At 48.6% G+C, this 16,184-nt stretch overlaps 3 protein-coding genes across 7 annotated transcripts in view; 2 read left to right on the forward strand and 1 right to left on the reverse strand.

Annotated features, from left to right (window-relative positions):
- nob1 (NIN1 (RPN12) binding protein 1 homolog) overlaps window positions 1-3,625 on the forward strand; it is a 72,158-nt gene extending 68,533 nt beyond the window's left edge. For 2 of the 3 annotated variants that reach the window (XM_088413791.1, XM_088413792.1), the window contains exons 2-9: window positions 867-999; window positions 1,064-1,197; window positions 1,257-1,328; window positions 1,429-1,554; window positions 1,623-1,787; window positions 2,053-2,150; window positions 2,215-2,359; window positions 3,006-3,625. In XM_088413791.1, the coding sequence (XP_088269917.1) occupies window positions 867-999; window positions 1,064-1,197; window positions 1,257-1,328; window positions 1,429-1,554; window positions 1,623-1,787; window positions 2,053-2,150; window positions 2,215-2,359; window positions 3,006-3,272 (1,140 nt within the window). In that variant the 3' untranslated portion in view covers window positions 3,273-3,625. The remainder of the gene's footprint in view (window positions 1-866; window positions 1,000-1,063; window positions 1,198-1,256; window positions 1,329-1,428; window positions 1,555-1,622; window positions 1,788-2,052; window positions 2,151-2,214; window positions 2,360-3,005) is intronic. The other variant, XM_088413793.1, reaches the window with a different exon arrangement.
- A 1,437-nt stretch (window positions 3,626-5,062) lies between these two features.
- snrpa1 (small nuclear ribonucleoprotein polypeptide A') lies at window positions 5,063-9,249 on the reverse strand. Its single transcript, XM_088413797.1, has 9 exons — window positions 9,030-9,249; window positions 6,727-6,874; window positions 6,591-6,669; window positions 6,085-6,131; window positions 5,918-6,020; window positions 5,743-5,822; window positions 5,524-5,599; window positions 5,311-5,404; window positions 5,063-5,235 (listed from the first exon to the last, which is right to left on the reverse strand). Exons 1-9 carry the CDS (start codon window positions 9,109-9,111, stop codon window positions 5,135-5,137), a joined length of 810 nt encoding a protein of 269 aa, XP_088269923.1. The 5' UTR covers window positions 9,112-9,249; the 3' UTR covers window positions 5,063-5,134.
- Window positions 9,250-9,882: 633 nt separating this feature from the next.
- asb7 (ankyrin repeat and SOCS box containing 7) lies at window positions 9,883-13,464 on the forward strand. Of its 3 annotated transcripts, none has more exons than XM_088413795.1 (5): window positions 9,883-10,617; window positions 10,693-10,762; window positions 10,836-11,133; window positions 12,056-12,661; window positions 12,731-13,464. In XM_088413795.1, exons 3-5 carry the CDS (start codon window positions 10,899-10,901, stop codon window positions 12,859-12,861), a joined length of 972 nt encoding a protein of 323 aa, XP_088269921.1. In that variant the 5' UTR covers window positions 9,883-10,617; window positions 10,693-10,762; window positions 10,836-10,898; the 3' UTR covers window positions 12,862-13,464. The 3 variants fall into 3 exon arrangements, with proteins under 3 accessions (XP_088269921.1, XP_088269922.1, XP_088269920.1); XM_088413796.1 differs by having other exon boundaries at window positions 9,960-10,034; window positions 10,839-11,133; XM_088413794.1 differs by having other exon boundaries at window positions 9,961-10,034.
- The last annotated feature ends 2,720 nt before the right edge of the window (window positions 13,465-16,184 follow it).

Below are 16,184 nucleotides of genomic sequence, written 5' to 3' on the forward strand. Positions count from 1 at the left end.
CTTGATTACGACATTGAAACTTTTATTTTTTGGTAGGCGAGTATTGCCGCAAAGAATAAAGGTGCTGTCGGTGAAAGTATTGGCTCTGTCACGTCCCAGAAAAGTGAAAGTTCTCAGTAATGCTCTTCTTTCCGGATCTACCGTAAAGTGCACAACAAGCTCGCTCGACTCCCCTCGCGCGACAAAAAAATCGCGAATGAGGCGAAAGATTCGGCGTTCGGTGTGCACGTAGCATAACAGTTCATACGTTTTTGATGTGGTTTTTTGGTGATTAAGTCAACAGACTTAATCTTTTAAAATTAAGTCTGTTGATTGCTATCAATTTCTCCTGTCTTGTGAGCGTGTTGCTCACAAAGCAATGATGATGCTGGCGCACACAGGATCCCTCTGGCTAACAGGAAGACGTCTGAATAGGCAGTCTGCTGGCGCTTCCAATGTACCAAAGGATCTTAAGTCCATCATTCCTTTACTAAGTATTGCCTCACATCAAATGATGCAAGTTGCACTTCTTCCAAGTCCCCCCCACTTCATCATCAAGTGCTGCCACAGGTCATCTACAAAATTTGCTCAAATTGGTCCCGCACGGCAGACAACTTTTGTTTCCCCCCAGAGCTGCTCCAAGCAACTGTGTGATTTGCAACGTTTCAGCGGTTGTGCCGCGTTCACAGACGCACTTCCTTATCGACACAGTTTGGCACGTTTTTTGCTGTGTCGGCAGCATGCATACATCCATTGGTCACGTGATTGTTTTTAAGTAGTACATGCACTGACGCGGGAATTGTTTTCTGAGCTCGGTGCACGCATCAGTGTTGCTGGACCCATCGATAGCAGCGAGTGGAGTTGTGACATTCTACGATGCCTTTCAGGACATCGGGAAGAACGTGTACACGCCAAGGGAGGTGGTGGACGAGATTCGAGACAGGGCCACCAGGAGGACCCTGGCCTTCCTTCCGTACCAGCTCAACCTGCGGCAGCCCTCGCCGCGGCACGTCCAATTGGGTAATGGAGAGCTGGGCGTGGCTGGCTGGCCCTGGACTGACGTGCCTTTGTCGCTCTGCCTCAGTGACGGAGTTTTCCAAGAAGACGGGAGACTACCCCAGCCTGTCACCTACCGACATCAAGGTTTTGGCTTTGGTGTTGCAGTTGGAGGAAGAGCACGTCGGGACAGGGCACCTGCGGCGGGAGCCCCGCCTCCAGGTGTGCCCCCGCCCGCCCTCCAGGCCGTCCCCACATAGCCTCACGCTTCTTGTTTGCAGGTGGAGGTGAGCAACACTCGGCGCCACCCTGAGGCACCCATCGACGTGGCAGGCTTCCACTTCCCCTCCAAGGTCGGGGCTCAGCTTCACATTTCAAACTGGCTTGGTCCTGCCTCATGCTCTCCCTCACACACGCAAGCGGTAAACGGAAGTGCCACTCTCTTTCTGTCAGGCTGCTGAACACAAAGAGGAAGCGGCGGAAGCGCTCTTGTCAGCGCCGCCCTGCGACGCCTTCAACAGCTTCCAATTCTGGAGAGAAACGCCGGCCCCACTTGACTGCAGCCTGCTGGCTTTACTGGTCCTGGCCACACTTACCCGCTTAGCCGGAGTGGCCATTTGACGTGCTTCTTGTCGTGCTACTCGTAGGAGGAAGACAGTGTGCAGACGACCGTCGGAGAGGACAACGCAGAGGATGATGGAGGAGGCTGGATCACGCCCGGCAACATCGGGAAGATAAAATTGGACTCATCCGATTGGACGATGCCTGCCCAGATCAAAGTGGGATGTCTGACAACAGACTTCGCCATGCAGGTGAGGCGTCACTCGCCCCACTTGTCAACGTGCATGACTTCCCTCATAATGCCCATCCCGCGGGCAGGAAAATGTGCCCAAGCGACAGGAGAAAAACGAAAAGGACATACTTGTGGACACTGCTAACTTGCTGCCTTTTCAAAAGTGTAAGATAGGTCAAATTCCAGCCGGGGGCATAACCAGGATTTTGTGCATGTGCAAGTCAATCCCCGTGGAATTACGAGTCGGAAGTAATTTGCACTCACTGTCTAAATGGTGTGGGCAGAACGTTCTGATCCAGATGGGACTGCAGGTGGTGTCGCTCAATGGCATGTTGATCGAACAGGCTCGCAATTACATCCTCAGATGCCACGCCTGCTTCACGTGAGTACGCCGGCAAGCGGGCCCAGTCCTAAGCGCCCGCGCTAGCGCCGTGTGCGTGTGACAGAATCACCAGCAACATGAACAAGAGCTTCTGTCCAAAGTGCGGCAACGCCACGCTCAAGAAAGTCAGCGTCAGCGTCGACCAAGACGGACACATGTGCATGCATTTCTCCAGCAACCCGAAAGTCCTCAACCCGCGAGGCCTCAGGGTAAAAAAACCCACACGCACATGCATTTGTAACATCCCAAAAGAGGCACTCACGTGCAAAGTACGCAAGCGTGGTGGAATCCAAACGCTAATTGTAAATACATTGACTAGTACTTTCTTTTTCTCCCCATTATGCTGTGAGATGTTGACATGAACATGTGCAAGTAATAGAAAATGATTTTACCTTATGCCCCACTTACCAGTCAGTTAGAAATCACGTGAACATGGTTTTAATATGATTATATTTGGCTGTCCATATGGCAATTTTTGGCTATAATGCCACGGTATGCGCATCGGCAAGGGCGGGGCAAGTTTAACCTCCAAAGTACATAATTCGAAGCGCTGCACTTACAAACTCCTTGCGCAGCAAAGAGGAAGAGTGTCCCGAGCGTCGCTTTCTGCAACATGTTTGCTCATTGTCTGGAGGAGCCAGTGGAGGTAGCTCAGGCATGTGGTTAGGATTCCTCCCAGGTGAGGTGTTCCAGGCAAGTTCCACCTCCAGGGAGAAGGCCCCGGGGACCACCTAGGACACGCCGCTGAGACTTTGTCTTCGGGCTGGCCCGGGAATACCCTGGAGTTGCCGGGCCGAGGGAAGTCCGAGCTTCCCTACCGCCCCGTAATTGTTATTTGCCATCTATTTATCACAGTATAGTTTGCCGCTACCGCGGGGGGGCAAGCACAGCCAGAACCCACACCTGTGCGAGGACCAGCGCTTTCCCCAACAGCGCCTGTCTCGAAAGGCCCGGCAGAAGACAGACGCGTGGGACCCCGACTACACTGCTGGCGGGGCCTCGCCCTTCTGCCAGAACGATGTCTACAGCCGTGCTGCAAACCTGAAGCTGCGCGACGCCGATTGCGGCGCCGGACGCCGCAGGATCAACCCCAATGCCGCCCGCAGGAAGTACATCAAATGAAGCTGTGTCACTCGCGGGGAATGGGCCTCTTCTCAGAGATCCAGTGGAGCGCTTACTGGCGCTTTTATTGGCTTTGCTCACCTCCAAATAAACTCTAAGGTGAAATAGCCTCCTTCACCTTTTCTCGCCAGCAGAGCCGTTTCCAAAATAGGACGAGCTAGCAACATTTCAAAACATCACTTGTGTACTATTTTTTTTTCCAGCCTTCTGGGTTTCCCTGTTTTCTTCTCTGAAATCTTGTATTTGATGTTGATCTGAGACTGCTAAACATTGACATTTTTTTTTTTTTTAAACAGAAGGGGAGCAATGTGGGTTGACAACCCCCCTTAATTAAATAAAACGCTTAAAAAGCATTTGAAATCTTTCATCCGTTTAATAAGGAGTCTTATCTATTAAGACTTAAATCAATGTGTGTACTGCAGTAGTTCCACCTCCAAGGAGGGCCCATGGCTAGTGCATTTATAGTTTACCTCGTATGTCTGACATGCAGGAAACCTTCACAGCGTGTCTCTCCGCCATGGGAGCGTTTTTTTCTTTACCCTACAAGACCAAGGGCGCGAAAAAGCACGAAGTAGCAAGGATCACTGTATTACTGTTTTGAGTCACGATTCAATTAATTCACTTAGTTAAAACAAATGTATGTACACACCCATTGAAAATGAAGTATGTTTATCATTTAGTATGTATTGTGTTTTCATTGACATTTGTTTTACGTTTTGAGTTAATGTTTGATGTGCGCGCAAGAGAGGAGGGAGTGCTAGACTTGCGTTGAAAAGGAAAAAAAAAAGACGACCACGCGCTGCTGTATCACAGCATTCAGTGAATGGGACCTGTGTACTGTCACCTTCGGAGTCCCGTCAGTTTCGAAGACCCGAGAAGACCTTTTAAGGCTTCTGCAATGAAGACTTATCCAAGCAAACTTGCCATAAACAACCGAGTTGATGATGCCAGCATAGATTGACTTCCCAAGGAATCTTAGGAATGTGTGACACTGCACAGCACATCAAGGTGGATCGGAGACGCACGCAATGGGTACGGTGCCAGGGAGTTTGTCGTTGCGGATGTGGACCGCAGTGGAATCGCCCTGTAATTGAGAGGAATGGAAGTGACAGCTCGAGGGGCGTCTGAAGCAGTCCACAGCTTCCGCGTGACAATTTTGTCTTTGCAATACACCTGATTTTAATGACGAGCTCATCTTCAAGAGCTTTGCAGGTGTCCTCCGTAAAAAAAAAAGATGGCACTTATCGGTGAAGTTCATCACGAACTTTTAGTTGGCCTGACAAGCTTGGCTGTTGCACCTGAACGACGGGGCAGCTTTGGCTGAACCAAGTGGCCAGCAGCCGATGTACCTTGGGTGGAGGCCAGCCAATAGGGGATGGCCTGCTGGGCCACCAGTGTACAGCTTGCTGCAGGCTGTCTGCTACCTGGTGAATGAGATCAATGAGTTGAGAACCCCGGCTGGCATTCATGCACTGGACTCAGCGGTCGAGTTGGAGGCACCAAGGAGATTGGATATTGGCAGTCATGAGATCAAAGCAGCCGGACGTGTTCATCGCAGTGGGGGTCTTCAGCCACTCCGACCTCAGAAGTGTTTTCCCTAATATTTGCTCAATTATGGATTGTCATCTGCTCGGGGATGGGACAAACAGAATAACTATTTCCCTGTGTGATGTAGTACTATACATGTGACAGTAAAACCTCTTTGAATCATGCTTGGGAAGACTTCAAATCAATCCCGCCTTGTTCTGGAGAAGGCTGCAATTTGAAGACAAAATTCCAACACACACAACTTAAAAGAAAAAGAAAGAAAAAAGTTTTAATATCGTTTCACATATGAATAAAATGTTACAAAAGGAAGGCGTTCAGGATCCATTGATAGGAGAGTCCTGTTCCATGTGCTCTTCGCCCTGGTGCACTTGAGCGTCCATGCAGGACTCCTCTTCCTGCTCCACACCGCCGCCATCTGTACGGGGAACACAAGAAGAGTGAAAGTCGTCGGGGCAGCTGAGGGCGGACATTCCGGGGGGTGGGGGGGAACCTTGTGCGGCCTCTCGTCCGGGGATATGTCCTGCCTGCAGCATCCCTTTCAAGCGCTCCACTTCGGCCAGCGATGACGCCTTGGCGATGGCGCTCTGGTCACAAAGCACAAAATCCCAGTGCTCACCCGTTTTTTCCAGTTGGCGCCAAGAAGGCCCATTGCGACACGGAGCAAGGCAACTCAAAGCGGCTCCCAACGCTCGACCACTCCTACCTTGATGGCCTCCGAGTCAGTGTTGCACGGACCCGCTCTCCTCGTCTCTAGCTGCGCCGCCATTCCGGGGGTGAACCTGTGAGGAAAGGGTTCGGGTTAAACCACGAGCATGCTCCAGGGCTTCTCGGCCAGCGGGTCCGACCAGTGCGTAGTAACTGCTCTCCAGTCAAATAGGAGGTACAGCCGAGGCTGAGCACCGGGGACCGCCGCCCTTCTTACGTTTTGCTCTGCTTGGCAATATCCTTCGCCAGCTGAGCACCGCGTTTGCCTTTGAACGTTTTCTCTGCCTCCTGGCGTTCCTGCAACCGCAAGCAGACGCGGTTAAGGCGGACGAAGGCAAGGCAGGAGCAGAGGTCACCAGATGTCATCTGGGCGGGATGGGCCCAGCACCCACCTTGAGCTTGACCTTCTGGAAGTCCAGCACGCGGATCTGCGGGATCTTATGGATGACGTAGAGGCGGTAGTGCTTCTTGTTGGTGACGGGATTCCTCAGCAAGCTGGCCGGACGACAGGCGAGTCGAGGTGAGCCAGGGCGGCCCTGCAGAACGCCACGCTTCTCACCTGAGCAGATTCAGTGTCTTGATGGAGGCCAGTGGCTCCAGGTCTCCCTGAAACATCGCCACAACCGTTGGCAAGGTGTGGACGACATGTCAACTCTTCACCCAATTTCAAGCTGACAGTGTCTAAACCATAATATTTTTGCTTGTTCGATGTCTGATTGATCAGATTGCAATGAGGGATCAGGCATTGTAGATGGCCACTTCAACTATTTTATTTTCATAAGTAACCCATGCTCCATGTGATTTCAAAGCGACAACGCGACAAATGGCAAAATACCTGCTGTTTTGCACTATGCAAATATACCACAGTAATGCAAGAGAAAGGCTACAAAGTGGGTTCAAATGTCAAGCCTTGCCGCTCATCTGTCATTTTGGTTTCAATTTCCGGTGGCACATGCGCAAGTGGGTGAAACGTTTCTCCGCACGGTCCAAGACGTCATGGGTTTGAAGCGCGGGCCAATGCGGAGTGGCTGGCTGTTATGCTTTGCGGGGATGCAGGCGACTCACCAGCTCCTGGATGTTGTTGTTAGTCAGGACGAGCTCTCGCAGAGCGGGAAGGCAATGCTCCAGGTTCTCTCCAACACGACTGCATAGAAAAGTCCATCAGTGGCCACTTGGCACCCCCCCCCCCCCAAATTCTCACCAGATCCTGTTGTTGTTCATCAGCAAGGTCTTGAGTCGTTTGAGGAGCGGGAAGCCGTCCAGTTTGCGGATTTCGTTATCTGAGAAGTCCACCGTGTCAAACTGGTCCAGAGTGGCCCCCAGATTCTCCAGAACAGGAATTTTATAACCTGGGGAAAGTATTTCGACTTTGCTAATAAGTCACCTGGCTGCCTACCGTCGATTGAATTGCTCGAGTTTTTCATGCATTCGGAGCGCCACAATGAGGTTTGAGCCATCTTTAGCAAAAAACCTAGCTGTCGCAACGGTCACCAGGACAAGCCGTTGCAGTCTACCACCGCGTTAAAATCCTAGGCCCCGCCAGGCAGATTAGCTAGCTGACTAGTTAGCCACACACTAAGATCACTGTCAAAAAGTTGTGATTCAGTAAGTGTGTTTGAAATGTTTTCTTGTGCCTACAAACCAAAATTGTGTTTGATTTCTTTTCTTGTGACTGCGCACCTAAAAGCTGCAGTCTTTTCAATACAATACACTTGTACCAAGCTTCACTCGACTTTACGCAGGGACTTGAAAAATCAGGTCATCGGCCGTGGTCAATTCCACAGTTCGGAAAGCAAACAGAGGAAAAAAGTAGTCTACAGAGGCTAACGGATACAAAGAAAAAAATCTCCACTCGATTTGACCACTCTGTCCTGTCATTTTGTGCCATTTTTAGCAGTAAGACGGTGGACCAGTGTTAGTCGCCTTAGGAGACTTACACATCCAATTAAGTTTATCCAATCAAACTTTCCACAAATGGAGCTTGGTTTGATTCAGGAAGTTTAGAAAAGTTTTTATTATTATTTTTTTTTTTTAAATCATGCAAGTTGATAATCCCTGCGTATGTCTGGTTTGATTTCCCAAGCAATTTGTGGCATGGCGCGGTGCTGCAGAAGGGAGCCTCACTCAGTCGGCACCACAGTACTGCAAAGCGGACCCACAAAGCAGTGTGTCAGGGGTGGGCAATTCCAGTCCTCGAGGGCCAGTGTCCTGCATGTTTTCCAGTTTTCTCCCTCAAACACACCTGATTCAAATGATTGGGATTATATTCAAACTCCAGCAGAGCCCCCGAGGGCCGGAATTGCCCACCCCTGCAGAATGTGGAATCCCCGGGTTACAAACCCACACAAATATTTGAGTCATTTTGTGTGGCTGACAGATTCAGGCCAGTGAACATGTTTGATTTTTTTACTTTTGGCCTTGCAATATTTCTATGCTGTCTGGATTAGTTCAATATGCATGGTGTTTGTAAATGTGCAATAGGGGTGATGCAATTTAAATTAGTGCAATGGGAATAGGCTTTTCTTTAAAAGTGTCTAATGGAAATTTGCTATACATTAAATGGATTCTTACTATACGTTCCTTATTTTCCTGCTCCAGTGTTTGTTCTTTGTGTCTCCTGTATACAGTTCTTGATTGACAGCAATAGCCGCACAGCAGCAACAACATATCATACGAACGTATAAATGTAATTTGTAAAATTCTAACTGGCCAAATTAAATCCATCTATCCATTTCTGGAGGCACTGCTTCTCATGCCGATCACTGACTTGCCGCCGCCTGTCCCAGCTGCCAAGCGCAGTGTAGGCGGGCGGCACCCTCATCTGATTTGCTTGCCAATTCCCGGGTAAAGAGGGGTAACCAAGCATTCACGCACCCAATCACACCTCAGAAAATGTAGAACAGCGGTCATCAACAGGTAGCCCCCAAGGATCGCATGAGTAGCCCGCAGGCCTGTTCAGCAATAGGTTACAAGTGATAGAACATTGTGATTCTCCAGGAATTTTACAAACATTTGTACGCGAATTACATTTACTTTACATATTACACTTGATTTACTTATTTACTTCGGCTGTTCTTTAGTTATTGTGAGAAATCATTAACATGATCAGTGTTTTCATATAAATTGGTAGCCTTTTATATTACTCAGGACCAAAGAAGTAACCCCTGATGCAGAATGTCCAATACACGTTTATGGAGCGTGAAAGGAAGCCGGAGTTGCCGGAGAATCCGCGCGCCCTGACGACATCCATAGTTCCATATCAGGCTTCTAACGCACAGGCGGCACTCGCAAGGCTTCTACACTGGTCGTCGCAAGAAAGAAATTCAACAACGCACGATTTCGATTCGTAGTCCCAAAGAGGAATTTCCCAAAAAAATATCCCTGTTGCTGATAAGGAAAACACGCGGGTAACTTGCTGATACGAATGGTCAATGGCGTGTCGGGTTTTTTTTTTTTTTTTGGTGGCTAGCGGTAGCTGGCTAGCAAGCGGCGGGGTGCGCTCACCTCTTAGGTCCAGCTCTCGGTCCCTCACCGGGTTGGTGTACTGAGCGGCCTGCTCGATTAATTCCGCGGAGAGCTTCACCATTTTCCCGATAAATACAGCAACAGCGACCAGGACCCTTTTCGATTCCTTTCGGCACACTGCGCTAACCACGAGACACAAAATATTAAGTCGAAAGGTAGAAGCTACTCCAACCCGGAAACAAAAAGGGGAAGCTTCCTGTTTGGACCGCCTCTTTATTTACTTCCGGTGCAGCTACACGCATACGCAAGTGTTATGTTTTCTTACTCTTTATTTCTTTTGTAAACCAACAGTAAATTGTAAATGACGTGGATTTATCGAACGCTTCCCGGTGTTCCACTATGCTCAAGGCGATTCAGTCTAATCCCACCAGTAAGAAATAATCACAGAGTGCAATAGAATTCACATTTAAACCTGATCATTTTCACCTTGAAAGAAAAGTTTCGTCCGTTCTCATATTAATAAAGATCTGGCATAACAAATCCAACACGGCACACCAATCATCAGGAAACAAAATGAAAGTTGTACTGTTTCAAAAGGTGTTTTAAAAAATGCCCCAACCCCCAAAAAAGGAGATGATGTTCTTCCCTTCGAGTGTATAATATTCACGGACTCTTGGTCTCGGTGTCCTGTGGTTTGCACTTTGCCCGGCTCGGTTGGGCGGACGCCCGGCCACCAGTCGGCCGACCTCGGTCTGCCGTAGCTGTTATTCTGAAGTCATGATGACGGAAGTGACGACGATGACGCTTCCGAGCCCAAGCGGACTTTTAATTAAAGCTGACAGTTTTGACGCCTGAAACCCCCCAAGATGTGCTCGAGTTAGATGCGTGTACAGAAGGCCGTTGCGAGACTTAAGGGAGTCGCGGCAAGTGCAGCTCAAAATGCAGCGCTGACAACAAGTTGCAGTTCTCCTTTTTTGTTTTGTTATGTTTTTGCCTGGTTTCTTCTTCTGTTGCTGCTTTTCCCTGCAGTCTGGACGCTGATTGGTTGGTGTCATGTCCACTCGCCTTGTGTCGACCGATGACTTTTGTTTAATTCACCGCGACTCAAGCCCGTCTTGCGCTTGAGCCCGGCCGCACGCATGATCGGCACGCGGCGAGCCAAACCGAACTCACACTTTGATTGGCTTAGCCAACCCGGCTAACTAGCCGGCTAGCTTCCCGGCACAACATTTGAGCGAGGGCCGTCCCGTTCGTTAAAACCTCGACAGCAAACGTCAAATTCGTCAATTTGAGGCGTCGCACACAGCCGCGCCACCTACGCGTCCACTTTTTTGTTAGCCAGCGCGGCCAATGGCGCTAGCACAAAGCACCGCGATGAGTCCGGTGACACTTGTACACCGCTCGGAGTTTATGTTTGTCCCCACTCACTTGCGAGCGGCTCACCCAAGTTGCAACTGCTCAGTCAGCACAGCACAAAGGATGGGCTTTCCACTGGACCACCTAGCCAAGTCGCCCCGTCGCTCAGTTGCTCCGGCCGAATAACCACGGCGATGAAACTCCAAGATTACCGTTTGTCAAAACGCTGCTAAGCCTTCTCAAAGTCTTTCTGGATTCTGTAGAAACGCGTGTGCGTACACGGGGCCAAATGTTTTCCCTGCCTTCTTAGTTTGAGTGATTCCCTACAAACCTTGGTTTGTTGCAGGAGACTCAAGTGCAAGCTTCGAAGCATCAGCAATGAAGAAGAGAGGTTTGTCTCTTCAGCTTGTGGAAAGGTAGGGCCCACGGAGCTGAGCGCAAACGGCCTTGCCATCACCTGTGTCCTAAAACCCGTGTTCCCGTTTGCAGCAGCAGTCCCCAGACGCACAGAATATTTGCCCCCGTCTTTCCCTGGTAGAGGTTAGGTCAAAGATGAACCTTCCCGTTCCGAAATGTGATGACAGGATGCTGAACTGTAGGAACCCTGAGCTCCACGAGGAGCTGCAGATCCAGGCGGCGGTGGCAGCCGGCGACGTCTACACGGTGCGCCGCATGCTCGAGCGCGGCTACTCACCCAAGATCCGCGATGCCAACGGCTGGACCCTGCTGCACTTCTCGGCCGCCAAGGCCAAGGGCCGATGTGTGCGCGTCTTCCTGGAACACGGAGGTCAGACGCGTAATAATGCATCAAACTATATACAATTAGTTGAAAAAAAAGACATGTAAGTAAAGTCTCAACACTGTGGGAAACAACACCCCTAAAATTTAAAGAAACACATCAGCAATGTTCTCCAGAAAAATAAATGAGACCAAAGAAAGAATCATACAAGATATTTAAACTCAAAAGATACAAGAATAAGAAAGGAACTCAACCGGTTCTGACTTGACAATCACTTGGGACGTAGCTGAATAATGTCAGCGTGTGATTAGCAAAAGTTGACCGGTGACTGAGAATTAAACTTTTTAATTGAAAAAAAAAACAAAAGAGCAGTACCTAGGGCGTGAACAGCCTCAACGGTCTCACTGCTTTTGTAATTTATCCCCCCAAAAATGGTGTAATCATGTTTTGAGTGACTTTGTTTTCAACAGTGGTTAACAATGTCAAAAAGAAAGTAACACCTTGCAGACACCTTGCCATTTGGGAATTTTGCTTGAAAAACGGAACGTATCACGTGTCAAAAGTCAACGTTTAATGCTTGCTAAAGATGAAATGCACTCTAAGCCACGACATGTCAGTCCAACTGAATCGGACTTTATGATTCATCCGCGTTCGGCTCGATTGAGCCGGCATGCCGCATTTGGTACCGCACGCATTGATAGCTTGCAGGCAACAGCTATGTGGATGAATGCTAGCCGCCTTGGTTTAATTGCTGGACGATGCTTGAGAGATTTTGAAATGGCAGAGCTAACATTGTCTTTTTAGCGAGCACATTGTCTTTTTAGCGAGCGTGAATAGCAGCAAATAGTCCCAGGGAGTGGGTGGACAGCCCTTCCAACGGGCGCTTTAGAGCAGAGCTTGAGGCCCTTCAAAAGTTAAAAAAAAATAAAATAAAATAATGCCGTGCTTCATCCACCCTCCCCTCCCGTAGCGGACCCAACAGTGAAGGACTTCATCGGGGGCTTCACAGCGCTGCACTACGCGGCCATGCACGGGCGCACCCGCATCGCCCGGCTGATGTTGGAGTCAGACTTCTGCGGCGACATCATCAACGCCAAGAGCTATGACGGCTGGACGCCGCTGCACGTGGCGGCTCACTACGGACGTGACTCCTTCGTGCACCTGCTGTTGGAGCTGGGCGCCCAGGTGGACCCGCTGAGTGACAAAGGCACCACACCGCTACAGCTGGCCATCATCCGTGAGCGCTCCAGCTGCGTGCGCATCCTGCTGGACCACGGCGCCAACATTGACATTCAGAACGGCTTCCTCCTGCGCTACGCGGTCAGCAAGGGCAACCACTCGTACTGCCGCATGTTCCTGCAGCGCGGCGCTGACACCAACCTGGGCCGGCTGGAGGACGGCCAGACGCCGCTGCACCTGTCGGCACTGCGCGACGACGTGCTGTGCGCCCAGATGCTCTACACCTACGGTGCCGACACAAACACCCGCAACTACGAGGGCCAGACGCCCGCCGCTGTATCCGTCAGCATGTCCCGGCACAGCCGCCCTTGCCTGGACTTCCTGCAGGACGTCACCAGTGAGTACCCCCAGCCCCGCGGCACGACGCACACGCCTGTCTGCCGCTCACCTGCTCTCTTGTGCCCAGAACGTCCCCGCAGCCTCCAGGACGTGTGTCGCATTAAGATCCGCCAGTGCATCGGGCTGCAGAGGCTGCGTCTATTGGAGGAGCTCCCCATCGCCAAGGTCATGAAGGACTATCTCAAACACAAGTTCTAAGGCCCCGAGTCCCAAGGAGGATGGAGCTCGGGCCGCACTGCACCCAACCTTTTCTCGCTTACTCCTTTCGTCTTCCTACCGAGTCACCATTGCCGGCCGGTGTGCTTTCGCAGTGTAAATACCTCACAGATATTTTTCTACTTTTATTTAAAACGCCTCTTGGGTAAAACTCGCTGTGTGTGTGTGTGTGTGTGTGTGTGTGTGTGTGTGTGTGTGTGTGTGTGTGTGTGTGTGTGTGTGTGTGTGTGTGTGTGTGTGTGTGTGTGTGTGTGTGTGCGTGCGCGTGTTTGCGTATCTGCGTGTGTACATGCATGCGTGTGCGTAAGAGACCTGCGTGTGCGTTGTATCTAAGAGACCTGCGTGCACTTATGTGATGTAGACATGATTTGAATGCAGCAGAAAGTGATTTGATTTTGTTGACTACGTAAAGGAGTTTGTCTATGGTCTACTGGCTCCGTGTTTGTCCCATGACAACATGGACACGGGAGGGGCAGAATGAAACCTGTACATTTCATAATAAAGTGCCACTGGAAGTGGCTACTTTTATTTTGTTAGCATTTGAAATGAAACGAAAATAAATCGACTTTCTCTGACATCCCAAAATATCAACCTCGCGTTGGTTGTCACCGAGACAAAGAGGTGAGCATCAAAACCTTAAGTGACACGAAAACGTTGACTTTCCTTCCCATCCCATAAATAGCCTCGCACTCATGGCACCCGTCGCCATGACAACATGAGATTGCATCGTTACAGCAGATGCCATGGGAAGTGATTTAGCTGAAGTTGCCAATCACCTTGTTTTGTCGCCATGGCAAAGTTTTTATTTCAGTTTGTGAAGGTGCTTGGGGGGCTGGTGTCACTCTGCTGCCTCAAGGGGCGCACTTGGACAAATGTAAACTATTGATTTCCTATGTAAGTTATTTTGATTTGTGCTTGCTGAAAAATATTTATATACTTTTCACCATAAAGAGCAAGCAAGCTTTTTCCTGATTATACACAACACACGGGCGCACCAATAAAGCCACATTTATTTGGTTCATCCGAGGTTTTGAGTCTTGCCGTTTCCCACGAAAAGCGTTAAGTAAGCAAGTTGAGCGAAGGAGAAGCAGGGGCTGCGAGCCTGGCAACAGGAAAAAACATAAGGAGCAAATATATGGATCCGTGGACTGATGTGGTCGAAGTGTGGATCCATAGACTGATGTGAATTTGTTCTTCGTATATTTGTTAGTTGTCGGATCTACGCGTTTGGCGGTGTTCTGTTTAGGTTTCTGTCCGAGCATGGATGGGATCTACCTTTCGATCATGTGGAATAACTGCATATTTTAGGGTGAGCCAACAAACTGGGTGTCGGTAGGTTATTTAGGGGGTTGTCTGGAAAACAAGTCAATTTTTGGCTGACCGGCCATCGCTCATTGGATAGCCGGCGAAAATGTCGGCCATTGCTTGCAGCTCATTGGATAGCTCGTGGCGCATCGATTGTGGCGTCTCATTTGCATTGACCGTGGCTTCTCATTTGCATCGATCGTGACTCCTCGTTTGCATCCATCGCGACTCTTTTTTTTATTATTATTAATATAAAAGAATACAATACAATACAATGCAAAAATTAACAAAAACAACAAAGCCAGGGAGACACAACCAAAAACTTAAAACCTGAGCAACATATTAGTAACAGCCTACTCATTTGCATGCTTAAGACATTTGTCGGGTGACGCCCCGCCCGCCATTGCTTGCAGCTCACTGGACAGCTGGTCGACGGGGAGTCCCCGTATTACAATAAAGTGACGCCCAGTCAGCCATTACCTGCCGCACATTGGATAGCCGGGGAAATGTCGGCCATTGCTTGCAGCTCATTGGATAGCTTTGTGGCGTCTCATTTGCATCGATCGTGGCGTCTTATTTGCATCGATCGTGACTACTCGTTTGCATCGCTCGTGGTAACTCTGGAGACGGCTCTTCCGTCTTTGTGAAAGCTAGTGACAATTTTGGAGACGCCTCTTCCGGTCATTGCGTGAAAGAACAGAATACAAATGTGAATAAAATGAAAACACAGTCCACACTAAACAAGATACAATACCAGTACATCTAAAAAAGCATACATGAAATGAAAATACAAGAAATGAAAGTCAAACAATATATTAAAAATTTGAAACTATCAATTTAAAAGCAATTAAAATCTGTGAAGTGTGTACTCTTTTTAACAAATTTGTGTAATAGTGTATTGCACAGTTTCTCTTTGAGGTTTTGGTCGTTTTCCCCTGGCGTTATTGTTTTTGTTGTTACTGTTTCTGTTTTTGTATTATACTCATTCATATACTGTTATGTTGATTAATAATAAAAAAAAAAATACATTGCAAGTCTAACACGAAAAAGAATAACGTGGAGGTGAAGCAAAGCCACAAAGGGAACATGGAAATGCCTCAGAAAGAGTGGCAACAGGTGGCAACGAGTGTGGCATCCCGTGGCAACAGCCACAGTGGAACGAGGAAATGCCACGAAAGAATGGCAACAAGTGTGGCAACAAGTGTGGCATTTGGTGGCAGTTGCCACGCAATCGCCACACTGCATGCCGCTGCAACAAAAAGAGCCTGCTCTTACTGCGATGTTGAGCAAACGCGATGTTGAGCGAGGGAGGAAGGAGTATCGCTATGTTGAGCGAGATAGGGCTATCCCGAGCGAGCAAAAAGGAATTTTGAGCGAGCAATTTCTTTTTTTGTGTTCAAACTCCATCGCGCGCTCAAACTCTTATCATTATGCGCTCAATAGTTTTTTTCTTGCGCTCAAAATCTGTTTTCGCTCGCTCAGTTTGATTTTCTCCTCTTATTTTTTTTTTTCTGCACGCTCGTAAATGTGGCACAAATATAATGCCATAAGCAAAGGGTTACCAACATCACTATGGAATTTTATACCCGATTTTATTTTTTCTAAATTAGGTGGTCTAAAATTCGTTTTACTCAGTAATTACAACGTTGAAAAAATCCCCTCAAAACTGTCCCACTTCCATAAATTAATAAACTTCCATAAACAGATGCTTCTTTCCTGGTCATTGATATACAAACACAACTTTTTTCCACATAAATACTACATATGGAATAACAAAGATATCACATATAAAAACAAATCCTTATTTTACCCTGCTTGGTTTAGTCATGACATACTGTTGGTTTGGCAATTGTTTAACCCAGATGGATCAATGATGTCATATCGAGAATTTACCTTGAATTATAATATTACGATTCCTATTAGTGATTTTAATATTATTGTAAATTCAATTCCCAATGGAGTATATATGTTATTTAGAAGTGCTGTGGGATACCTACCTA

The sequence above is a fragment of the Hippichthys cyanospilos genome, chromosome 4 (assembly GCF_059441005.1).
Source record: "Hippichthys cyanospilos isolate Australia breed blue-spotted pipefish chromosome 4, RoL_Hcya_1.0, whole genome shotgun sequence".
In the NCBI taxonomy this organism is placed as follows: domain Eukaryota; kingdom Metazoa; phylum Chordata; class Actinopteri; order Syngnathiformes; family Syngnathidae; genus Hippichthys; species Hippichthys cyanospilos.